This window comes from Eptatretus burgeri, chromosome 2 (genome assembly GCF_056783735.1).
Source record: "Eptatretus burgeri isolate ZD-2024b chromosome 2, Ebu_testis_v1, whole genome shotgun sequence".
Taxonomy (NCBI): domain Eukaryota; kingdom Metazoa; phylum Chordata; class Myxini; order Myxiniformes; family Myxinidae; genus Eptatretus; species Eptatretus burgeri.
This window is the reverse complement of record NC_140962.1, coordinates 137,492,420-137,519,508: the sequence shown is the minus strand read 5'-3', so window position 1 is coordinate 137,519,508 and position 27,089 is coordinate 137,492,420. Positions and strand designations below refer to the sequence as shown.

The 27,089-nt window shown below is 46.1% G+C and overlaps 2 protein-coding genes and 1 pseudogene across 2 annotated transcripts in view; 1 reads left to right on the top strand and 2 right to left on the bottom strand.

Moving 5' to 3' along the window:
- The first annotated feature begins 58 nt into the window (after positions 1–58).
- Positions 59–7,957, top strand: MGAT2 (alpha-1,6-mannosyl-glycoprotein 2-beta-N-acetylglucosaminyltransferase). Its single transcript, XM_085871444.1, has 3 exons — positions 59–219; positions 343–1,808; positions 2,677–7,957. The coding sequence occupies exon 2, from the start codon at positions 378–380 to the stop codon at positions 1,800–1,802; it is 1,425 nt and encodes a 474-aa protein (XP_085727570.1). The 5' UTR covers positions 59–219; positions 343–377; the 3' UTR covers positions 1,803–1,808; positions 2,677–7,957.
- On the bottom strand, positions 2,026–2,166 carry LOC147033258 (signal recognition particle RNA; annotated as a pseudogene).
- Positions 2,684–27,089, bottom strand: part of POLE2 (DNA polymerase epsilon 2, accessory subunit) — a 53,758-nt gene continuing 29,352 nt past the window's right edge. The window contains exons 11-19 of the mRNA XM_085871443.1: positions 11,899–12,071; positions 11,488–11,577; positions 10,471–10,525; positions 10,181–10,240; positions 9,303–9,380; positions 9,036–9,144; positions 7,094–7,270; positions 3,737–3,804; positions 2,684–2,775 (exon numbers count right to left, since the gene is read on the bottom strand). Of these exons, the coding sequence (XP_085727569.1) occupies positions 2,757–2,775; positions 3,737–3,804; positions 7,094–7,270; positions 9,036–9,144; positions 9,303–9,380; positions 10,181–10,240; positions 10,471–10,525; positions 11,488–11,577; positions 11,899–12,071 (829 nt within the window). The 3' untranslated portion in view covers positions 2,684–2,756. The remainder of the gene's footprint in view (positions 2,776–3,736; positions 3,805–7,093; positions 7,271–9,035; positions 9,145–9,302; positions 9,381–10,180; positions 10,241–10,470; positions 10,526–11,487; positions 11,578–11,898; positions 12,072–27,089) is intronic.

Genomic DNA, 27,089 nt, shown 5'->3' with positions numbered 1-27,089 from the left:
ACGTCAGATTCTTACAAGAGAATGAGGTCTAATCTGGTTATTCATAAACATTATTATTTACGTCATCGAAAAGGCTTCTAGCCAGAATTGGGACATGACGAAAAAGGGGGTAAAGAAACGTCCGCACGTCTTGAACGCAAATAACATTGCGAACCCGGAAGTGGACAGCCGGTTCTCGAGGGGACGAGTCTTGTATCGAAAAAAAAATGGTTCTTCGACGTGAGTCAGTTTTTCCTGTGTTATGTAAACGGATTTTGTGATCGTCCCGTCACCTCTCGTTTGTTTGGCCCGGTGTTTGATGAGAATTTGTTAATCGATGGAATGATCCTCCTGCTCCTGCAGGTCGGACAACTGCGTGACTCCTCCAGCCGAGGAACATGGAGCTGCGGTGGAGACCCTGCGTCGCTCACACCAGGAAGCGGGACACGAGATGTCAGATACACAAGTGCAGGATCATCGTGGTCCTAGTGGCCGTCCTCTGCGTTTGGCTGCTGCTGGTCTACATGAACATGATGGACAACAACTGGAAAGTTAAATATTCCAACATCAGCAGGATGAAGGACTCGCGTCCATCGACGCGGTCTGGAAACCAGACGCGAGGAGGATCCAAGTGGACTTTGTTCCACCTCGAAAAGTTCCAGAAATGGATCAAATACTTCGACACCGGTCTCGTACCGGCCGCTCCCAACAAGACGGGAGATCTACTGAAGTGGATCTTGCGGCACAACGACCAAAGACCCATGCTCAATGTGGACGGGTTCCCTGGTACGCGTCCAACATACACCGTGGTCATTGTGGTTCAGGTGCACGGCAGGGTGCGGCACCTCGGCTTGCTCATCGAATCGCTCCGCCGAGTCCGAGGCATCGAAGAAGCCCTGCTGGTCTTCAGCCACGACCTGGTTCTGGAGGACATGGACGACCTGGTGCGAAGCGTCGACTTCTGCCGAGCGATGCAGATATATTTCCCATTCAGCCACCAAATTTTCCCCGAAGAGTTCCCGGGGCAAGACCCCGAGGACTGCGAGCGAGACTCTGCTCGATCGGCTGCGCTCCGGCTTCAGTGCAACAACGCGGCGTACGCCGATCGCTACGGGCACTACCGCGAGGCGAAGTACACTCAAACCAAGCACCATTGGTGGTGGAAATTGCTTTTTGTGTATCGACATGTCCTTGGCTCTGATCGGAGCCATTCCAGTGTTTCGAATTCCACACCAGTATTGCTTCTGGAAGAAGACCACTACTTGTTCCCAGATGCTCTGCATGTGCTCCACGCCATGGCAAGCCTCAACAACAGCCAGCATTTGAATTGCGACGTGTTGTGTCTCGGCACGTATGACCTCGTCCGGGACTATGCCGGCCGTTCGTCCGAGACCGAGACGGCATCGTGGCACGCCACGCAGCACAACATGGCGATGGCTCTGACTCCCGTTACCTTGAGCAGAATGTTGTCCTGTGCAGACGCCTTCTGCGCCCACGATGACTACAACTGGGATTGGAGTCTGCAGGTGATCTCTGCGTCTTGCCTGAAGGGACGCTTCAAAGTAATGATAGCCCGAGCTCCCAGGGCGCACCACACGGGCTCGTGCGGAATGCATCACCATGGTGGTGCCTGCAGTCCTGAGCCTCAACGTGCACGACTCGCCAACCTTCTCAAGTCGGTCTCGCGGTCCCTTTTTCCAGCCGAGATGACGGTCACGTTGCAGTCGCAGAAATTGGGCGGCAAAGCAAATTCCATCGTGAACGGTGGATGGGCCGACGTTCGTGACGTGGAGCTCTGCCGCAGTTACAAGCGGCATGTGTGACGTCATGTATGTTTCTTTCTGTTACTGTTCTCTTCTACAAATTCACGACTTCAAAAAAAGGCCTGCATGGTCGGTTACAAATTGTTGTTGTTCGTCTTTCGGCTGCTCCCGTTAGGGGTCGCCACAGCGGATCATCCGTTATGATCCGCATACTGATTTGGCACATGTTTTACGCCGGATTCCCTTCCTGACGCGACCCTGGTCGCCTCTTACGACACAGGGATAAGGATTGGGTTTCGCCATGATTCCGGGCTGCCCTACACCCTCTCATAGCACGGCCCAGTGCAGAGCTCCCGTCCTCAAGCGATCCTCCAACCCAAGCCTCCGAGTAGCCGGATTACAGGCGCACGCCACTACGCCTGGTTTGTCAGTTACAAATTGTGGATTCAAATATTGCAAATTTGATTTCTATTTATTAAAAAAAAAAAAAAAATTTGCACAGTATTTATTCACCGCAAAGGTTCTCGGATCACTGGTTCAAATCCCACACAAACGTTTTCCATTGTGTTCCAATGTCCTTATCGTATAAACAGACACACACACACACACACACACACACACACACACACACACACACACACACACACACACACACACACACACACACACACACACACACACACGTCCTCTCAACACTTGTAATGGCTCGACCCCCTTACGACAACCAACCCCAATTAATAATTTAATTACAGGTGACAAATGTAGCGATTTGAAGGAACCTCTTTTAAAACCATTTGCTTTCAATTACGGATTGCATGGAAATGCATTTGAGCAACGTGCGTTTAAACTTGAAAATACAAAAAAAGCCTCCTTAAGCAACATGTACAATTTAGTATGCACAAATATATCGAATAAAAATCATTTTTCTTTGCAGGTGCTGGTGCTGGTGCTGGTGCTGGTGCTGTATTTCATCCTATTTTTGCTTGTTGGCCACACTCACCGATGCCAGACCGGTCACGTGCCTTGCACTTGGCTGCAAAAAGGAAAAAGGAGAATGAAAGTCATTTCATGGGAATCCAAAAGTTGGCAAAAGCAACAAAATCGATTGTGGAGTGGAAGATCCGTTTTCAAAAGAGAAGGGACCACCAACTGGCGAAGCTGCCCACCAGGAGGAGTTCAGGTCTGATATCTTGGCCACCGAGTGGTCTTCATCTGGGGCTGCAAGAATGGTTTGCCAAGTGTTAAGTATCTTCCCAAGGAGGTGGGGTGGGGCGTCACCTGACTGCAATACTCAGATCATGAGCCCAAATGTAATTTTCGTCACCGAGCTGGCAAGATGGCCTCGAGGTACGCACACATTCCCCTCAAAGCTTGAGAGTCTGGGTTTGAATTTCGACCGAGCTATAAACCGTCATCGCAGTCTTTCACAGGCAGGGCGATTCATCAATGTGTGTATCGTCCCTCGAATGAGCGTTGAACTGGGAATCCCATTTACCGACATGAGTTGGTGGACGTGAAAGATCCCACTGTGTCTTCGCGGAGAGTAGGCGAGCAATCGCTGGCACCATGACCGAATTCCAAATTCCTGCTCTAACCTTTCGAGGGAATTACATCAGCGGCACAGCTGCACCGACAGCTAATGACGCTACCCCACAACCTTATGCTGCATAGTAAAAGAAGATCCCCTGACTGGGAGGTTCATGACCCTCTTCCCCTCCACCCCTCCCCACCTCCCCCCCCCCCAAAAAAAATCCCCTGACTTGAAGGTGACAACTCCTAGCATAGGTTGCTTGCACCATTGCTGATAAAGACCATGTGGTGGTCAAAACGTCAGACATGAGCTTTGCCTGCTGGAAAGCTTTGTTTGGTGGTGGTGGTCTTCACTTTTGAAAAGCAACATTGGGCTTCAGAACCTTTCCATTCTGAAGACCCAAAATATCTGACAAACTAAACATTTATTTGCTTGCGAGCTCGAGCTTTTCACCATACTGTACCTGTCCTCTATATGTTTCTTGGAAGGGTAATAAACCTTGAAGCAAAACCCACCACTGGAAAAGCTGCCCTGGAAAAGCAGAAATTTCATCGGCATTAAAACCGCAACTACGAGTTGAATGTTACCCCTCATTATCTTGGCCTTTTGGCCACGAAATAGATGGTCAGTATTTTTTTGCAATACAATGTGAAAGTAAAATTGTCAAAATGAAACTTCAAAGGGCCACTGACACGGAAAATGACCCCCTCCCGAGTTTTTGCGATAAAAATGAACGGATGAGCTTTTCGTTGTATTTCAACCGAAAGTTGGTGAGAACTTTTTCAAAACGAATGCAACACAACATTTCAAACTGACACGGACGCCACTCTTCCTGTAAACTCTGGAGCAAAAAAACAGTGGAATGGGATGCACGGGTAAACTGTGCGATTGGCGATAGAAAGAGCGACATCGCTGGATTTGTTTGTGAACTATTCAACTTTTGACTTGGATGAGACAAACTGTCGGGAGAAGGGAAACAAATTATGGTTGGTGTGCGGGCCGGAACGTTTTCTTTATCGGAATACAATCGAGTATCCTCAGCTAAACAGGCGGGATATCAGCTCAAGAAGCCCAATAGATGTGACAACACTGGCTTCTGAAAAGGGCACCTAATCCATAATGGGGGAACACACGAACCAAATACAATCGAGTGTTGCAACGAAATTAAAAAAAATATAAACTAAAAGGTGGAAATGACGTCCTTTGTGTTGAAAATCAAATGGAAGGATAAAAAAAAAAGGACTATTAGAACTGTAGAACATTTGGGCCCTGGCCTAATGTTGTAACCAAAATCTGGTAGCATTCTGACTGTTGGGTCTAGAGAGGAAGATTTTTGAAGGAATTTACATGATTTTCACAAAAATTTACGAAGTCCGCCATTTTGACACGCCTCCGGTCACGTGATTAGCATGACCTCGGCAATTTAGTATCGCGACCCTGTCCTAATATGTTGTCGCCCAAATTTGGTAACGTTCTGACTGGTGGGTCTGGAGAAGAAGATTTTTGAAGGAATTTATGGTCGGCCATTTTGACCTACTTAAAGTCACGTGACCAGAACAAGCTTTGCAATCCTCGTTACCAGTCAGGAGCGGAACGTTGCTGCCAAATTTCAGCCGGATCGGCCCTGCAGTTTGGCCGGAGAAATCTAAAGAGGAGACGGATGGGCGGACAGACGGCAATGCACGATGACAATACCTTATGTGGAATTCCAACTGCGTCTGGATGTAATTCCAATTCCAGATAAGTTAATAAAATCCACAATTGCAAAATTCCACGGAGTTATGAAACAAACGACACAGATGGTGGAAAGGGGGGCAACAAAATTGAGGACCAATGCTGAGGGACAACATAGAACAATGAAATAATCAAGTCTCCTTGTGGTCATGTATTAGATGCCGGTTTGAAGTTGCAAGATTGACCCCGCCACTCGTGACATGGACCTTCACTGGTTAAATGGAGCCCCCAACCTCACCCTCTCCCCATGAGATGAAGCCCTACTTTCAGAGCTCAATGTTGTGCAATTATTTTCAAAAATTCAACTTCAACCGAGTTGTGTAATAACTTGATTTCAGAGCCCCAAAAAGGTGAAATCATGTCAGTGGCCCTTTAAAATTGAACTGTGAACTTACGAAGTTATGGAAATCATTTTATTATCTTACAAAGTTATGAAAGTCACCGAGGTAGCTTGTACCTGTTGCTGTGTTTGAGCCTGGGGAGTAACTGCTGAAATCTATCTGTCCGGGTCCTTCCCGACATCTTTGTTCTTTGTTGCTTTCACATTTCTTTCTCATTTTTTTTTTCCACAAATCTTTATTCATTATTTTATTTATTTATTTCATAATTATCTTTATTTTTACTTTTTCTTCTCTTTCATTGGTTCACGAAAAAAATATTTTCACAAAAAAAATAAGTGACCACTATATTCGTTATTGGTGTGTGTGTGTCTGTCTGTTTGTCTGTCCCGAGCATAGCTCCGTGGGTTTTGATCCGATCCTGATAAAATTTTGGTGGGAGGTTTATATCATGATCTAGTTATGTTTTCCTGAGAATGGGCGTGGTGCGCCAATTATGGGCGGAGCCACGCCCAAAAAACGTGTTTTTAGGGGGTAGCCGATTTCAATTTGCATCTTCTCCGAGGCCCGAGGGGGTTTGTCGAATCTGACAGGGGTTTCGGTATTTGGTTCGCACAATGGCACCTGCATAGCCCCATGGAGCTCGATTTTTCATTTTCGTCCCAAGGTCAAGGTCACAAGGTCACGAACTTAGAAAATTGCGAATTTCGACATAAAAATCATACGACCACCCAAACTTTGAGAGCTAGGATGACAATTTTTATGCATAATCTTGAGGTTATTCCCCACCTTAAGTCTTGAAACGATTTTGCTCCATCTCGAACACCTTGCCCGTGGCGCCCCCTTCAAGTTTATTTTTACGCTGATTTCATGAAAGTATGGATAATCCGAGGAGTGCGAAATGCCATATAGCCCATATGACATCATATTGTTCCTGGAATGTTCCAAAGGAAGTTTTGCACCAAAGGTCATAATCCTTGACCTATGACCTTTAAAATTCACAAAGGTCAAATTTTCAAAGTTGTTGGACTCGAACCGGGTTTCCGACCTTTTTCGACGAACTAACTCCAATAAGCTATAGCACGTATCCTGTTTCCTTATTTTAATGTCCACAACATTGTTTTGTGACCTTTAAATGTTATGCAAAGGTCAAATTTTGAAAGTTGTTGAACGAAACCGGGTTTTCAACATTTTGCAGCTAATAACCTGTCAGTCGTACTTGGTCTTGGTAACTTGGTAATACAGTCGTAACTTGGTCAAAAATTATCACATTGTCTCATCCTTGACTTCTGAAACAATCTACATCGTCAAATACCGCTCGTGAACCATCGTCGTCTTCAGACTTGTCTCTTTTATTCTCTATTCCTCTCTTTCTTTATCTATCTCTCGAAGGAGAAGTGAATTATTACAGAAATTTTTCTGCAAGGCTCACTTGACTGCGCCTGGATGGGTTTTCAGGGTTGTGGAGTAGCGGCTGAAACCCGAATCCTATCCAGGTTCCTGCTGATGACTCAATCTTTGCTTATTACTTCTTTGGGTTCCTTCTTGGTCTTCCGATTTATCAGTATTGCATGAAAGCCATTTTACACTGAGCTCTGAAATAATGAAGAATTTAAAGTACCATTAATCATGTGAAATATTTCTAAAGCCTTTCAAAATAGCAACTCCAGCGGAGAAAGAAGAATGTATCCGAAAGTGGTTTAAACGGACCGCTCCATTCCACGAGCAAAGAGCCAAGAGTGTGTTACCGGATTGACGCAGATGCAGTCGTTGTGGGTGATGTTGAAGGGGTCGTATGTATCGGCGAACACGATCATGTCTGGTAGGGGATAGATAGACAGGGCGAAGTCGTAAGCCCAGTGCACAGGGCTCACGGACAGGGGCAGTGGCGTCAGGTGAGCCTGGCTGAGTATTGTCCGTACAAACTGCAAACACAATAGGTGAATGTCAACAACAATTGTGCTTTTTGGGGAAGGAGGATTGAGCTGCTCACCACAAAGCCAACAAAACAAAGCCCCACCAGACACTTAAGGATCATTTAGCACCCCTACTTGATTACAACGGCAACTTGATACCGCCAAGGAGTTTGTCAAACAGCTTGCACTTGTTATATTTAAATGTTTGTGTTGATTGCAGAGATGTCTAATTCATTATTTTGTGGGACTCATCTTTTCACAAGAAAGCTCATCATTTGCATCATTCCATTCTCTCACATCACTGGAACCTTTTTCAGTGCCGAAATGACGATTTGCATACTAACCTCTCCGAAAGCACTCATGCTGGTGGAATGTGAAGTGAAGTGAAGTCTGGCATCTCTCTCGCCCCTTTTCACTTCCTGCTATTTTGTTTGTGTAACCCAGGCAAAAATAGCATTCCTTTCCTGCAGTAATTCTCTGCAGACTACTATAGTAGGGCTGTTATCAACTATAGTATATGAGAGTAAAACTCTCACATACTATAGTTCTAAATGTGGCATTTTTGCCTGGGTAAGTTGTGTCACACTTAACATCCATCAAGTTATTCTGAAATCTGATTGTGTACAGTGGATTTGTGCTTTGTAAGTGATGCATATTGTGTTTGTTTTTGACTCGTGCAATAAAATTTTAATTTGATCTCCTTGTACACGTATTGATTCACTGTTTGACCCTGTGGTAGAAACTCGAAGTCGATGATGCCCCTGATGTCAAAAAACGTGATGAGCATCACCTTGACCTTCGACTTCGACGTCCTTGCTTTCGTTGGTCTTGGTGATGCCGGACTTTTCCACTGACGACTCTGCCGTTTGGTCTCGGGATCGTATTCGAATATCCAAAATTCATCGCGTGTGTGATCCGCTTAGTGATTTGGCACATGTTTTACGCCGGATGCCCTTCCTGATGCAACCCTGGTCGCCTCTTACGACACAGGGATATGGTACACCTATTTTAACCGGGGTATACACCGGCCCAGTATACTGGTACTCATTTCGCCGACCTCGGAAGGATGACAGGCTGAGTCAACCCCTTGTGTATTAATTCAGTGGCCCAACGGGGCTTGAACTCAAGACCTTTTGGATCCCAAGCCGCTGCCCTAACCACTGCACCAACACCAGGATCTTAATTTTCCCACATGTACATATGTAAAAGGAAAAGTGGAGGATTCATAGATCGAAAAGTCTACAAATGAATGTACCACCAAGTGAGGGGAGTCCACCAACTAATATTATCAGATGGGACAGCCAGCAACCAGAACGTCATATAATATGAGTTTCCTTACAATTAACTTTGATGCAGAAGGAGGTCATTAAGCCCATCAAAGCCTCTGCTATATTACCAACCGATGGCTGTTTGTCCGTGCTCTTTCTTTTATAAATTCTGAGCATCAAGCAAGGAAGCAGCATGTACCATTTTTAAAGTGCTTGGTAGGATTCCGCCAGGGTTTGAACCACCAACGTGCCAGACCCAGAGCGGATGCTCTTACCGTTACGCCATCGAGTCCGATACTACTTTGTGATGCTTGGATCCCGCCCGTTAAAATCGCATGTAGTTTGCACAAGGTCAGTTTCCACAAGAATTGTACATTAAGTACGCACCGGATGCTCTGTCAGTCATAATGTATGAGACTGCAGACATGGAATTGTAGATACGTTTCAGCACGTACGGTAGCAGAACAAGTGAAAATGCAAATCGATGTATAAAAGCCAGCACGCACATGGTTTGGGATGCTCATCTTATCGCTGGGAAACTGGATGCAATTTCTGCACATCTTGCTCACAAGGTTTTCTCGAAACACCACGATCTCCTGTGTGCAGTACTGTATTCTGCAGAAGAAAGATTTTTTTCTGAGCTCGGAATAAAAAAGGTTGTGAAGTCATCGAATGAAAAGATTGTATGAAACAAATAAATAAATAAATGAAAATCACCACCAAATGTCTATATCCCCGTATTGGAAAAACCCATCCCACTTGTACCAACGAACCTGCTGGGGTTTGTGGCAAAAACAGCTGATGGCACTTGCTGTGTGAACTCTGTGGTGATAAAATCTGCAAGAGGAGGCCTGTGGAGATAGTTCAGGATCACATTCATGCACACACACACACACACATATATATATATATATATATATATATATATATATATATATATATATATATATATATATATATATATATATATATATATATATATATATATATATATATATATATATATATATATATATATATATATATATATATATGATTTATGACTTTCATTCTTCTTCTTTGTTCGTGTGCAACACAATGGGCGGGGTAGCATCATTGGCTGAGGGCGTGGCTGTGCCCCTGATGCAATGCCCTCTGCTGGTTAGGGCAGGAATTTCGAATTTTGACCACAGTGCTGGCTTGCCGACCCATCGCGAAGGACACCGTGGGATCTTTAACATCCACCAACGGATACTGGCAAACGGGACGCCAAGTTTTACGTCCATCCGAGGGACGGCACACACATTGATGAATCGCCCTGCCTGTGAAACACTGGGCTGACAGTTTATGGTTGTCTCGGATGGACGTTAAGCCGGACATCCCGTTTGCGAGCATTAACTTTTTGATGCTGACAATCCCACGGTGTATTTCACAAAGAGTGGATGGTTGTCGCCATCACCGTGAAACAAACTGCAAATCCCTGCCGTAATCTTCAGGGCCACTGAACCAGAACCTCAGTAATGAAGCAACCAGCGAGCCAAAGTCGGAATTCAATCCTGGTCCAATATGTTCGCCAATGGTGATGGCATTGCCTTGCTGGCTTTATCTGTCAGAAAATAAAACAAAAGGTTGAAAGAGTGATGGAAAATCTTGAGCACTGCACATATTCTACCTTGGCAGAATGGTTCCGGGTCCTGGATCATCTGGTCCAGGTATGAACACAAATCGGCTCCTGCAGTAACAAGCGAGTCGTGACGTCGGCGATGATGACAGAACAACTTAAAGCAAGTAAACATGCGTGATAGTTGCGATACACTGCCCGCACACCACAAGCATTCTTGCAAGATAGCACGGTGATGCGCCAATGAAGACAGATGTCTATCAAAATGCAAATGACATTTCCCTCCCTGGGTGATGATGCTGCAGAATTACCATGACGTGATGCTCACCGTGATTACTCACCTCTGCAGAATATCGGGAAACTCAGAAATAATGGTTCCTAGAGTTTTGAATGATTCTGTGAAAAGAACAATTTCCGTTAAAAAGAATGACCACAACTCGAAAGAGAATATGCTCTCTGGCGAGCTTTGGCTAAAACTGGGAAATATTGTAATGGGCTCTATCTATCTGTCTGTCTGTCTCTGTCTATCTATTCCTAAAGGGTTGTGTAGAAATTCACCAAACTTGATAGTTAGGATCGTAACATGGCAAGAAGTTGCAAGAGCAGCATCATTTTTGGCCCTGTTCCCTGGGGCCTGGTCATAAAGTCAAATACCAAAAAAAACATGCAATTACGGGCACATTTAAAAAACTTTTTTTATGAAACATATTATATGCAATCAACAATGGGGGGGGGGGGGGATGCATGAAATATGTAACGTTTTTTGGATTCGACCCCTAGTTCATGCCCCAGCGGGTGGGGACAACTTTTTGTAAGTTTTCAACTTTGCTTTAAGTGGGAAGCGTGGGGCTCTGCAATGGCGCACCATCAACTTCGCTCGAGTTATATATTATTCGTCTTGTGTTTGGGATTCTCTGCAAGTGTCGTCTTGTCCTCTTTTTCAATAAACCTATTATTTCTTAAGTATACACGTCACATGGTTATCGCCTCCTTGTGAGCGTGCACAAACCGGCCTGGTTTCTTGAATCAATCCCTGGGGGAGTTTGTTAAAATTACGGGCACATTTTGAAAAACCTAAATTTGTTTAAAATATTTAATTTAAGAGACCGGCAGGATTTCAATCTTGAACGAGGGAGGCTACGCCATCCAGTTGAGCACGATTTCCTTTAATTTGGCTATTTGCAAAGCACATCGCTTCGGGCACAGCGGGTCCACATCAGCAGACCCTGTCGAAGCGCCAATTTGTATGTAGAGTTGTGCAAGTATAAAAGAGGAATGATATTGGTGTCTTTGGGAAACAAAACCAAATGTTGTGCAGGCAGAGTGTCCTGCTGAGTAAAAGAACAGTTTTTAATCACCTCTTAGAGTTTTTATGTAGTTTGGTCCATATGGCTTGGAGGAAAAGTTACCGCAGAGGATAAAGCAGGTTGGAGGTTCAGGTGAATAACCTGCAGAGCAATAAAGACAGCAATCAAACAGCTAATCAACCAGGTGTCTTATCAGGAGGCACCTGGGCACGACTACAAATGCAAGTACCTGGAAGTTGACAATGGAACAAAAAGTGAATATTTTCCCTCTCTCTCATGTGAAAGAAAGAAAGGAAAAAAAAATAATGGATTCAAACAAAAGGAAAATTCACAAACATTTTCTCTTAGTGATAAAATGTGTGGATAAAAAAAAAATGGATAAATGGAGGGAAAGAAGAGACAAAGTAAGAACTTGTCGATATGATTTTGAGAAAAGCAATGGCATTCAAGGTCTTTCTGTACCAGTGAATATAATCCGCAGCTTCTCCAAAACCTCAAAATGATCAAGCCAAACGTCTGATAAAAGCACAAACATGACATCCTCCCGCTGCTCCTCAAGGCGTGCCAACTTGTCCGATGCCTTGACACTCAAGGCAGACGGACCGCCAAAAAAATTCTCAAACCCAAAGTGCGCCCTGAAGAATGACATTAAAACAAGCGCAGGTGTTATACCCATGGATAATACATGATCCAGAGGAGGAAAATATCAACGAAATGCAAGACAGTAAAATGTAGTTCCCAAATACAATCAGAGATCTTCCAAAAAAGTTAGTTGGTCAAAGAAAGCAGATAGTATCTTCAATGTGTATATGAAGTGTAAATTAAATAAACATAAATGTAACAGTTTCCTGGAAGTTCACAATTGATTGCGTTCCACTGTTTTTTTGGCTTCTTATGCAGCAGTGTCTTTGCGGGATGTCGATACGATACATGCTTTTCCATGGCTTTCATGATATATATATATATATATATATATATATATATATATATATATATATATATATATATATATATATATATATATATATATATATTTATTTATATATATGTAGGCCTGTCTGTCCTTGATGAAAGCGCAAACCATTTGACCGAGAGCTACCAAGAAAGGAGTGTGAAGCACACGGGATCTGCAACATGAACAAGTGTTCGATTTGGCACAATTCCAGATTTTGGTGCATTTTCCTGAAAATCGTCCCGTCATTTTCTGCAACATCAGGTCCCATCATGTGCGTAATGGTTGTTACAGGAAGTTAATTTGACTTTTTTTGCAGTTTTCGAAAATCCCAACAACTTTACCATGTCACCAATAAAACGGGCAAGTTTAGGCAGATCTACGTCAGCAGCCAGAAAAAAAACGCGGAAGCAGGAAAGCTCACAAAAAAGACAATCACGCCTTGAAGCTTACCATGAACGATATGCAACAGCCAGAGCAACAGAAAATTAAACTGGGGAAATAATGGGAAATTTATCCCAGGTAATGCTGGATACCTCAGCTCGGATATATATATATATATATATATATATATATATATATATATATATATATATATATATATATATATATATATATATATATATATATATATATATATATATATATATATATATATATATATATATATATATAGTTGCGAATTCGCGCCCGCCGGCGTGCGAACGGCCACGTAACTCGAATTGCGGCACGTCGCCCACCGGAAGGACAATTCAGTCATGACCCTCTCGGAACAACGTCGGGAGCTAGTCACGGGTGGGGGTTTAACCTCACCACGATCGTGCCAATTGCCCACCCGCGCAGGATAGGGTTGCTCGCCAAATTCGATCTACCTAAGTACCTGCGCGAATGGTCGACCGGGCGATCGTACCACGCCACAGGCGGACTCCGGACACGAACCGCTTAAGCGGTCCGTTCCGTGCTACAGTGATAACTGAGCGGTGTTATCGTCCGCCTTGACGGTACAGATTAATTACCGGGATGTTGCACCCACTACGAACCCCTTACGTGATGCAAGATGGAGGGTCAATAAAAAAAGAAAAGAGAGGAAGCAGAGCGGGCACAGTTCAACAAGCAAGCATTTTATTCACACACAAACACACACAGACAAGCACGTATATACAGCCATACAGTCAAAAATGCACATATAACAGTTAAAACAGTCATGCAACAAAAGCAAATGCAGAGCTACAACCGACTACGACCGACACACGGCAACACTTACGCAGTTCTACTTCACAGACGGCGCCAACACACATAGGAACACAACAAAACACACATATACAAAAAGCAAAGGAAGGAAAAGAAAGAAAGAAGTCGAGACTTCCCTTTTATGGCTGGTGAGTCCCTCTCCCACAACCGTCAGCGTGGTTGCGCCTGGCCCCGACCTCTCTCGCGGCCGGCGAACCCTCTCCGGCACTCCCCGTCCGGACGCGCAGGTCCACCTCACAACAGGCGCTGCCGCGTCTCCCGTCAGTGCCTTCATGACAGGGCCGCTGGCCAAGCTGCGGGCGCAGGACCTCTTCCCTCGAGATCCAGACTCTCGTACCAACTCCACCAACCCTCGACCAACTGAAGACCAACTGAAGACCAGACCAGACCACCAGCCAAGACGAAAAGAAGACGAAGAGGAAGAGGCGGAAGAGGAAAAGGCACCGAGCGCCCCACCCGTGTCTGTCTTTTATAGCGCGGGGCTCCGCCCTTCGCCCCGCCCTCGGCTCCACCTTCCTTCGAGAGGGTTCCCGAAAAGGGCGTTCCCTCACGCTCTCCCTCCACTCCGCCCCTTGCGGGGGCCGGGGAAGTCAGTTTTTGGCTCTGGGCCAGAGAATTATTCCCCCAAAAATGAGACCCCTAAATACATGACCTCTGACCTTTGACCTGCAACGCCCCTCCTCCACTCCAAAGCGCGGGGAAGATCAGGCGGGAGAAACAGGCAGGGAAACCCGCGCATTCTCGCAGTTCCCTCCTTGGCGCCTTTGTTTGCCGTTCGGAAGCGGACGTAGTGGCGAAGATGTGGTAGCGTAGATGGTGGAGGTGGGATGGTTGTAGTATGGTTGGCGCTGTGATGGGGATGGCGTGGTTGTTGAGATGCTGTTTGTTTGAAATAAAAGATAGAACAGAAAAATGGCTAACTGGAGGATCGCAGCTCGAATGGATCACATAAATTCATTCTATACAACGGGTTTGTATACTATACTATACAATATTCTATACAACAGCACCCTGAATTGTCCGTCCGGTGGGCGACGCGGTCGCGATTCGAGTTACGTGGCCGATCGCACGCCGGCGGACGCGAATTCGCAACAATATATATATATATATATATATATATATATATATATATATATATATATATATATATATATATAAATATATATAAATATATAAATATATATAAATAAATATATATATATATAAATAAATATATATATAAATAAATATACCGTATTTTCACGACTATAAGGCGCATATAAACGTCTTAGATTTTTGTCAAAATGTGCGACGCGCCCTATAGTGCAGTGCGCCCTTTGTGTGTATAAAAGAACAGGTATGTGCGGTATGCAGAACATTGCTGTTTTAACAACCCCGAAAATGGCAAAGAGACACGCTTATGAAGCTCAGTTTAAACTGAAGGCGATCAGCTATGCGGAGGAACATGGGAATCGCGTCGCGGCGAGAATTTTCCAGATCAACGAGTCGATGGTTCGAAAGTGGAGGAAGCTGGAAAACGAGCTGCGACAGGTGAAGAAGACGCAGCTGAGTTTCCGTGGAAACAAGGCGAGGTGGCCAGAGTTGGAGGAAAGACTTGAGCAGTGGATCGTTGAGCAAAGAGCAAGTGGGAGGAGCGTTTCGACGGTCACGATCCGACTGAAGGCAGTATCGATAGCGGAGGAAATGAAAATCGAACATTTCCACGGAGGTCCGTCTTGGTGCTTTCGCTTCATGAAACGGTGCCATTTTTCCATCCGGACCAGGACTACGATAGCGCAGCAACGTCCGGCGGATTATCAAGAAATGATGGAAAACTTCCGCTCCTACTGCAGCAAGCACATCTGCGACAAACGGATCCAGCCGAGCCATCGGCGTGAACCGGCCGTTCAAAGTGAGGCTGCGAGCGGCGTGGGAGCGGTGGATGACCGAAGGAGAGCACAGCTTCACAAAGGGTGGAAGGCAGTGCCGGGCGAGTTACGCCACAGTTTGCCACTGGATTGTTGATGCCTGGGCTAACGTGTCTGCTGGCACTGTTGTCCGAGCTTTCGCTAAAGCCGGCATCATTTCGGAGGAGCCGCACGGTGCAGAAAGTGACTCTGACGGCGAGGAAGGTGGACCTGCTAGGTTGGGTTTAGCGCAGTTCGATTCCGAAACAGAGGATGAGGATTTCGATGGATTTGATTAAAGACTATTACCGGTATTTGATTGTTTTAGTATTTATATAAATAAATATATAAATAAATATATATAAATAAATATATATATATATATATATATAAATATATATATATATAAAACCTGCCCTACTGGCACCGTACGTAGAGGATATTCATATAAAACCTGCCCTACTCACCAAACTCTCTGCCCATGGTATTCAAGGCCATCTCCACTCATGGCTCGCAGACTTCCTCTCCTGTCGCAGTCAACGTGTGGCCCTAAATGGAGTTCTTTCATCCCCTCTTCCTGTGCAGGCTGGAGTTCCTCAAGGTAGCGTTCTGGGCCCTGTTCTTTTTCTGGTTTTCATCAATGATCTCTCGGACTCTCTGGAAAATCCTCTATTTCTCTTTGCCGATGACTCAACCCTCTGCCGTACCATCTGTCATCCCTCAGACCGGCAAGCAGCAGCTTCTTCGCTCACTGCAGATCTGGATAAAATCACAAACTGGTCCAACACGTGGAACATGTCTTTCAATCCAGACAAATCTCACACTCTCACTATGTCTCTTCGAAAGGACCGTTTACAAAACCCCCCCATCCACTTTCTCAACAATCCTCTGGAAGAAGTCTTTTCTTTCAAGCTTCTGGGTCTCACTATCTGCCATGACCTTTCCTGGGAAAGTCACATTTCCAACCTTGCCTCAAAAGCCAGTCGCCGACTGGGAATCCTCCGTCGTGCAAAGTCCTTCCTCGGCCCTCTTGAGCTCCTGACCACTTACAAAGCTTTTGTCCGTAGCCTGATGGAGTACTGCTCTCCCCTCTGGGCTGGTGCTCCTGCCTCCCACCTTTCTCGACTTCACGCTGTCGAAACCAGGGCTTTTAAGATCATTGGCATCTCCCGCAATGAAGCTGAGTCTTTGGGCCTCTCACTCAATCACCGCAGGTTGGTCGGTGGTCTTTCTGTCTTCTACCGACTCCTCTCCAGCCTTGCCCCCCCTGCTCTCTCTGCGATTTGTCCCAACCACATTTCCACAGGGCGCTCAAGGTCCGCCAACAACCCCTTCTGGTAAAACTACCAAAATCACGAATCACTGCTCATCTTCACTCTTTCATTCCTCTTTTTCCCGCCTTTGGAATAAACTTCCTCACTCTATTCTTTCCCATTCTTCCCTTCAGGCTTTCAAAACAGCTGTTCACCACCACCTCTTATCTTCCCCCATCCAAATCCTCGATCTTTTCTACCCCCGATAATCCACCCAAGCCCACTTCCTTCAATTCTCCTGCTTTCCTTCCTGAAAGTCCCTTTAATGTCCATCTTCCCCTCGCCATGTTCCCCGTCCCATCCCCATCCCACTCCCTTCCACAGTTCACCTAATGTGTCTGTTCCCCACTGTTTTGTCCCTTCCACTCCCGCCCCTCTTGTCTCATGCCTCCTTGCTGTGAGTTGTGTGTTAGCTCTCATACGAGCCTCGACCAAGGTACAAAAAAAAAAAAAAAAAAAAAAAAACTCCGCGCCCTATCGTGAGGAGCGCCTTATGTGTGTGTCAAATACAGGAACGGCACACACAACTGAGACTGCGCCTTTTGGCACGGTGCGCCTTTTGGTCGTGAAAATACGGTATATATATATATATAAATATATATATATAAATATATATATATATATATATATATATATATATAAATAAATATATATATATAAATAAATATATATAAATAAATATATATATATATATATATATATATATATATATATATATATATATATATATATATATATATATATATATATATATATATATATATATATATATATATATATATATATATATATATATATATATATATATAAATATATATATATATATATATATATATATATATATATATATATATATATATATATATATATATATATATATATATATATATATATATATATATATAAATATATAAATATATATATATATATATATATATATATATATATATATATATATATATATATATATATATATATATATATATATATTTGTGGACCAGAGATCTGGTGGCGAGAACGACTACAAGGTGGGGGAGGTTACGTCGTCTCTACCAGACTCCCTGGAATTGTAGGCCGTCGCTCGGATAACTCCGCGAGCTAGCGGGTCGTTTAACCGATCGTGGAACGCCAATATCTCAACCGCGTGGTGTAGGGTTATTTTGTCTCGATCCAATGTACCTAAGTAACCACGCGGTCTCGGCTACCAGGGATCCACGCCCTCGGAACGGCTGGCCGAACCGGATTCACTCCACCGGCAGCGGTAAAATTACACCGACCGACTACCACTCTGCCACCCACCTTTCCGGCTCGGATGCAGTCGAGCGGGCCTGCCTAGGACGTCCCGGCTACAATTGTCCGATTACCGGGGATAAAACCCCGCCTAAACTCAGATCCGAACCATGCTGGACTAATTCAAGAAAGGACGGAAACGAACTGGGGACATTTCTAACATGATTTATTTACAGTAAGCAGAAAGACACAGGAAAGACAACGCGGATATGCAATTAATATTAACAATGATCAAAAACAAACACTAAAACAGTTTCTACTTATAAGACGGGCCCACACGCAGACACACACACAAATGAAAACAAACCCAGAGTTCCTTATTGGACCCTCACAGCCGAGGTGAGAGACGAGCTGCTGGCTGCTGGGATATGGTACACCTATTTTAACCGGGGTATACACCGGCCCAGTACACTGGTACTCACTTCGCCGACCTCGGAAGGATGACAGGCTGAGTCAACCCCCTGGTGTATTAATTCAGTGGCCCAATGGGGCTTGAACTCAGGACCTTTTCGATCCCAAGCCGCTGCCCTAACCACTGCGCCAACACCAGGCATATGCATACACACACACACACACACACACACACACACACACACACACACACACACACACACACACACACACACACACACACACACACACACACACACACACACACACATTCCAGCTGGGTACCTGACCGTCAGAGGAAGGGGGTGCTCCGTGGTGCAGCACCTGACAATGGTCGTTGGTTTGGTCCCCAGTCGCACGTGTGGGACTCATCGTTCATGGCGGAGCTCGGGTGGTGAATAGCGGGGTCCACGGAGGGGGGTCAGGGTCGCTCTTTCCTCTCCTTGTAGAGGGCCAGCCTTCACTACCTTCTGCTCAACCCTCCGCTTCAAAAGAACTGCACGCTCAACAACAACGTGCAGAGTCCTATCCAAAACCTTGTCAGAAACCCGTGGAGAACTTCCTCAAAGACCCTTCTTCCTCACGCGACTCTCAACTACCACAACCATGTCAAAAACCTCAGAACAACCTTCGTAACAACCCTGCCTCAGAGAGTGCTTGGGAATTTATGGACCTCCCTCAACGGGGCGGGGCTCGCTCGAACAGATGTCACTCCCCACCCTAATTGGACAGGCTCCTATGGGTTCGCCCTTTCTGGGCTGGGTTTCGGCCCCTGCCGGGAAACCATACCCACTCTTCCACGCGGGTTCATACTTATCGAGCAACAGTATCAATGTTGCAAAGGTCGTCGTGAAAGAGTTCCAAAGTTTGTGGAAGCCGAGAAACTGGAACTGCGAGATCCCGCCACGGCACGTTAGGGTGCGAGAAGGCAGCCGGTTGGCGGTGGATTGTGACGGGGGTTGGGATGGTTGTGAGATGGCGTGTTAGATGTAATAATCTAACTCTCTCTATCGAGTGCAGCCTGTGGCTGCTGGTTTCCTCATTGGTTGGGACACGGCTATGCCGCTGATGCAGTGTCCCCCTTACCAGTGCACTGGTACTCATTTTGCCAACCTCGGAAGGATGACAGATAACCTAACTAAAAGAAATCGCAACGCATGCCTTTGATTCTCCCAGTCGACAAAATGAAGGGGATCTGACTACACACATACTTAACAACATAACTGACTTTTGGGACATCTGTATGTTGAATGCATATGGTTTCCAGATCCGTAACAATGTATATATATATATATATATATATATATATATATATATATATATATATATATATATATATATATATATATATATATATATATATATATATATATATTTTGTTGCGGTTGAGGAAATTCGCAAACCACCATTCAGGTCCCGTAGGTGAGATATCTCTGTAAGTACATGTGTAGTTAGCCCCAAACCCGTTGTTTAGAGGGAATAAATGTGATTCATTCGGGTTGCGACCCTTTGAGATAGTCGTTTTTCTGTTCTATCTTTATTTTGAACCAACCACGTCTCAACCGCCATCACACAACAACCACCGACTGCAACGCCGCTTCACAACAACAACAACGCCAACAGCCACGACCTTTACCTTCACAACTCGCTCCCGCAAATATCGCATCACCACCATTCAAACGTCGCCATGGCCATAAACCACCACAATAAACCCTCCACCACCTTCACCTCTCCTTCTGCGGCCATTCCCGCACCACTTGTGAACGCTGAGCGTCAGGCTGTCCTGGCCTCGTACGGGACGTGCGCCGAACCGCGAGTGCAAAGTGCGGCCGTTCCGAGGAGAATTCGGATCAGGAATGATACACGCCCACTTCTGATCCGTCCAATCAGCAAGCGCGGGGTGGTTTGACCCCGCCTCCAGGCGCGTCGGAGTAGAATCGAGATATGCAAGTTCGAGGATCAGGGGAGACTCACGCCCCTTTTTCTCTGTCCAATGGGCGAGCGTGGCTCCACCCCCGAGCTCGTCCTGATCCAGAAATTTGCATATGGGTTCTCCTGCCGGACTATAAAGCGCCGAGCGCGGGGCGAATTGAGTCAGTTGGAGAAGAGTCAAGGCGAGTTTGAGAAGAGTCAAGTCGGGTCTGGAGAGGAGAAGTCTGTCGGAGCTCGCAGTCTGTCGGGGTTCAGAGTCTGTCGGGGAGCTGCAGAGAGAGGAAGCCTGGAGCGCGGTCGAGGTGATTTGCTGCAGTCGGCTGAGGAGAATTGTGGAGGGGACCGGATAGCTCGGGTCCGAGGCAAGGAAGACGGCGGTCGGCGACGAGCTCGCAGTGGAGTCGCTCGTCGCGGGACCCAAGCAAGCCAGCTCTCCTCTTTCCCCAGAGCATCAACAAATCCCCCCTTTTCCCCCCCCCGCGCTGAGATAGTGCGAAAAGGGGGGCCCCGTTCCCACCCCACTCCAAGCAGTGCCAACGAAACCCGCGAAGGAGCGCGGAGTCGGGGCACCGCCGCGCCGCCACATTTGCGGCTCATCACAAAGACACGGGTAGGATCCACCCGGTCTCGCGGCCCACAGGCCCCGTCTGACCCTTGCCTTTGAGGGTGGCCCTTTTCTTATGCTTTTGAGTAAATGTGTTGTTGGCGCCGTCTATAAAGTAAAACTGTGTAAGTGTTGCCGTGTGCTCGCATAGTCGGTAGTAGATCTGCATTGTTGTGTTTCTTTTGTTACATCTGCTTTTGGTGCATAATTGTTGTAATTGTATATGTGTGCTCTCCGTGTGCCGTGGAATAAATGTACATCATGTTGAACTGTTTTTCCCGTTTCGTTTCGTCTTTTCTTTAATTGAATCTCCATCTTGCTTCACGTAAAGGGTTGGTAGTGGGCTCAATACGCCCGATAATTAATTGGAACCGTCAACGCCGACGATAACACCGCTCGGTTATCCCGATAGTACGGAACGGGTCGCTTAAGTGGCCCGTGTCCGGAGTCGACCTGCGGCGAGTTGCGATCGCCCGGTCTACCCTCCGCGTGGGTACTTAGGTAGGTCGAATTTGGCGAACAACCCTATCCCACGCGGGGGGCCGATTGGCACGATCGTGGTGAGGCCGAAAGGCCCACCCGTGACTAGCTCCCGGCGTTAGTCCGAGAGGGTCACGACAGAATTGTCCGTCCGGTGGGCGACGTGCCGCGACTCGAGTTACGTGGCCGTTCGCACGCCGGCGGGCGCGAATTCGCAACAATATATATATATATATATATATATATATATATATATATATATATATATATATATATATATATATATATATATATATATATATATCTTCTTCCTCTTCTTTCGGCTGCTCCCGTTTGGGGTCGCCACAGCGGATCATCCGTTTGATCCGCAGAGTGATTTGGCACATGTTTTACGCCGGATGCCCTTCCTGACGCAACCCTGGTCGCCTCTTACGACACAGGGATATGGTACACCTATTTTAACCGGGGTATACACCGGCCCAGTACACTGGTACTCACTTTGCCGACCTCGGAAGGATGACAGGCTGAGTCAACCCCCTGGTGTATTAATTCAGTGGCCCAATGGGGCTTGAACTCAGGACCTTTTCGATCCCAAGCCGCTGCCCTAACCACTGCGCCAACACCAGGCATATGCATACACACACACACACACACACACACACACACACACACACACACACACACACACACACACACACACACACACACACACACACACACACACACACACACTGTCCCAAAAGTTACCTCAGGATTTAGAAATGAAATAACATTTATTTTTTTAATAATTTATGATCCTTTTTATTCCAAAAGAAAATTTACAAAATGGAGATAAATTTGCTTTATTTATGAAAAATGATGCAGCTTTGATGTCCTCTATTTTCGGCTTCGCAGAGACGGGCTCTTTTGACAGCATGTTCCACAACAGCAGACAATAACTCTGGCTGCAGCCCTCAAATTTCTGCACAGATGTTGTCCTTGGGCTGCTGAATTGTATGGGACTTATTGATGTATCTACGCTCCTTTAGGTAACCCCAAAGAAAATAATCGGGAGGCGTCAAATCAGGAGAACGTGATGGCTGAGAAATTTCTGGATTTCATGAAATTATTCGGTGTCCATGCTCTTTGGGTGAGAATAATTGATCGATGAAATTTAAAATAAAATTCCACGATTTTGGTTCTTTGTTCTGTTGTGAATTTTTCCATGGGTAATTTGCAAATGTCAATCTAAATTCTGAAAAGAAAAGAAAAACAAATTCTTCAAAAACAGAAATGTTATTTAATTTCTACAGTTGTGGTTCTGTGAAGCCGACACTCCCCCAAGGCAATGGCACCCAACATACAACAATCCTGAGACAGTTATTTCATTAGTATTCGTTCAATTAGCTCCTCCATTATGCCAAGTGGGTATATGGGACAACATGCATTGCACGTAGGGCTTTTAGTTCGGTCTTCAATTCCATTTGCTATTCTTTGACCTATTTTATTTTCCTTTATTTCACACACGAACCCCGCTATGTATGCATGTACACCAAGGTCCGGACAGTGATGCGACCGAAGAGCATCATGAAGATATGCTGCAGCAGCCCTGTTCAAACTGCGCGCCATTAACCAACAGATGCCTCACCTCAGACCCTCACCACGATGCTACAACCCTCACCATAATCACCACACCTCCTAAAATCCACACAGTAACCTATGCTCTTCAACCTTCTCACCACAATCGCTTCAACCGCTCCCAATGCTTCAACGTCCTTACCACAAACACCACAGTGCTTCCCCCACCTCAATAAAACCGCCGCAACTACCGTTAGCTATCTGGACGGTCACCACAGTCCTTTGAGATGCCAGGGAATGGGCGATATTGCGGGCGCCTGCGAGTCAGAACACTTTGGCGTGTAACTCGAAGCGCAAGTGTGCGCTGAAACTCATTCGGCAACGGCTGGGTAGCCCTGGTGCTCCGCTAAATAGCAATGCTCGAATGGAGCCCAGCACACATTCACAGCCAGAGAGTGATCCCAAAAACCCAAGCCCCATATAAATTACGGAGCTCCTTGCGTGGCTGAACCTGGAACCAAATGAGGCCATTTTTGGCTCTGGAGTCTGGGGGGTGGGGCTACATCTCCGGGTGGCATCTGTGCGCCAATGGGGAAGCTCGGAAATGCCTACAGTGTCTTTTGATCCGATTTTTGGTCTCTCCTTCTCCCGGGCTCCATAAAAATAGCAGTAGAGAGCGAATCAGAGAGACTCTCCGAGCTGAGCACCAGACTCACCAAACCAGAGCGGAGCCTCACCATTGTGAGCCAAGAGGGCAGCATGAGTCACCGAGACCGAGCCAAGCGAGCAGTAAGGAGTCATTGCTGAGGAGTTGCTGGGTCATCACCGGGTCATCGATGCTTAGCTCCCGCTGCGTTCCGCAACTGAACTCAATCACACTTACAGATTCTCTTACATGCCCCGTTAAGCTATCTTCTCACGCATCTATCTCTCCCTTCTATTGTCTCGTCTACCGTGGACGCAGAAACTAAAAGAGCATTCCTGATTTGAACTCCATCATTTGAACTCCTGCATCACATCTGCGTCATGTTCGCACTTCCCACTTTCCACTCACGCACCACAGACACCCCAGTTTTCTTTCCTTCTCCCCCCCTCCTAAGCGACTGGAAAGCGTAGGTCCATTGACAGCGCCAGGTATTGGACAAGGTCGAAAACTCAACTGCTTCTCCTCTTTCTGAATGATCAAATTTCCTCAGGTGTGTGTCTGATGGTGTCTGTAATGCTTGCATAAGATAAGATTGTAAAAGTTTTATATCTGTTTTGCTCTGCTCTGCATCTTATTTTTGTAAATAATTGCATTTCTTTTGCCGCACCTCACAAATCCTTGCTTTCCCTACTGTACATATTGAATATTGCTGAATAAAACCCTTCATTGTACCACATGACCTTTCCATACCCTTGTTGATAAATAAACTGCATATAAATGTACCCACCTCGTTTCGACTTTTCCTTCATTGGTCCAGCATGGTCCGCACATGAGTTTAGCCGGGAAGTTCTACCCCATTAATTTGCTCTTGTTAGCCAGCGCACACTCACTGTATCGCTCGGCAGTAATCCGGGTGTGTGCTGAGGGCACGAGACCCCAATTGCTTCGGCCGTCCACATGTAAGGTATCACGCGAGGTAGTGCAACCCTGCCCGGATTGGCAGTGCCAATCGGCATTCATGGTTGCTTAGCAACACACCAGTGAACGGAGTTATCTGTGCCCAGTAGCCTCAAGATCGGGCGTTTGGGATGGAACAGAGTGCTTCCTGTCATGGCAAGCCTCGAACCCCTCATTTGTAACAATATTACATACTGTGTATATATATATATATATATATATATATATATATATATATATATATATATATATATATATATATATATATATATATATATATATATATATATATATATATATATTGTTACGGCTGTGGAAATTCGCAAACCACCATTCAGGTCCCGTAGGTGAGATATCTCTATCATGTGTAGTACAAGTACATGTGTAGTTAGCCCCAAACCCGTTGTTTAGAGGGAATTAATGTGATTCATTCGGGCTGCGACACTTTGAGTAAGTCGTTTTTCTTTTTCTATCTTTTATTTCAAACAAAAACCAACGAGGACGCTCGGTGGGCTTTTTCCCGCCTGTTTTTCACGCCATTCTTCTCCGCGCTTGGTGTGAGGGAGGAGAAGCGGGGTGGGGCAGCTGGCGCCCGATTGGTGGATGCGCGGTGTGACGCGGCCAGGGAGGAGGAACGCCCCTCTTCGAGACCTTTCTCGAAGTGCCTCGAAGGGGGGTGGAGCAAAGAACGGGGCGGAGCAACAGGGCGGAGCTCCGGGATATAAAAAGTCGGACACGGGCGGAGCGATTTGGTGGTTGATCTTGCCCTCTTCCTGTCCTCCGGCTCGCTCGTCCTCTTCTCCTCCTAGTGGCCGCTGGCCTGGTCTGCTGTGGTGCGGTTCCAAGACCCCGCTGGCGGGAAGGAGCGTCCGCCATTCCCCCCTCCCGACCTCGGGCATCCACGTTTCCCCCCCCCCTTTCTATCCGCACTGGGATAGCGCCGAAAACTCCGTCCGTGGCGTCGAGCGGCCAACACGTGCCGGCGCGAGGCACGCCGGAGAGTCCTCGCCTACCATGCTAGGGCACGGAGTCGCGGCCAGGCGGGACCACGTCGACGGACGTCGGAGAGGGACTCGACGGCCCAAAAGGGAAGTCACCTTTTTCTTTTCGGGGTTTTTGTATGGATCTTGTGGCGCCGTGTCTTGTAAAGTAAAACTGTATAAGTGTTGCCGTGCGTTCGCGTATTCGGTCGTAGCTCTGCATTGTTGTTTTTGTTTTAAATTGATGTATGTGCATTCTGACTGTGTGGCTGTATATGTGTGCTCTCCGTGTGTCGTGTAAATAAAGTGCATTATGTTGAATTGTTCCCCGTTTCGCTGCGTCCTTTCCTTCGTTTGACTCTCCACGTAAAGGTTCACGTAAAGGGTTCGTAGTGGGCTTAATACGCCCGATAATTAATCGGAACCGTCGAGGCCGACGATAACACCGCTCGGTTATCCCGATAGCACGGAACGGACCGCTTAAGCGGTTCGTGTCCGGAGTTGGCCTGCGGCGAGGTACAATCGCCTGGTCTACCATCCGCGTGGGTACTTAGGTAGGTTGAGTTTGGCGAACAACCCTATCCGACGCGGGTGGCCGATTGGCACGATTGTGGTGAGGCCGAAAGGCCCACCAGTGACTGGCTCAGGGGCATAGTTCCCGGAGGGTCACGACTGAATTCTTTGTCCGGTGGGCGAGGCGGCCGATCGCACGCCGGTGGGCGCGAATTCGCAACAATATATATATATATATATATATATATATATATATATATATATATATATATATATATATATATATATATATATATATATATATATATATATATGTCTGCCTCTCGCCTGTCTGCCTCGCACTGTCTCTGCCTGTTTGCTGCTGCACCCACTTCTCACCTCTCCACTCCATCCTCTCTTCGCTGCACCTCGTTATCTGCCTGTCGCTACATCTGCACTCGGGGTTGGTGTGCGACAGACATTGTTCTGGACCATTGCAGAGCACACATTTCCATGAGCTCCAGCAAAGTGATCAAGCAAGAGTTAACGCGCCGACTCATACGGTGGGATCGCTCAAGCGTGAGTGTCCCCCAAAGCATAATGGGTTGCGCGGTCGACCGACCGCGCCAGGTATTGAGATGCCGTTGGTTCTCATCTGCTCTCCTTCCTTATGGCTAACTAATCGTGTGTGTGTGTGTGTGTGTGTGCGTGTGTGTGCGTGTGTGTGCGTGTGTGTGTGAGTGAGTGAGTGAGAGAGAGAGAGAGAGAGTGAGTGAGTGAGTGAGTGAGTGAGTGAGTGAGTGAGAGAGAGAGAGAGAGAGAGAGAGAGAGAGAGAGAGAGAGAGAGAGAGAGAGAGAGAGAGAGAGAGAGAGAGAGAGAGAGAGAGAGATGGTGCCTGTCATAGCCCAAGTTAAGACTAGAA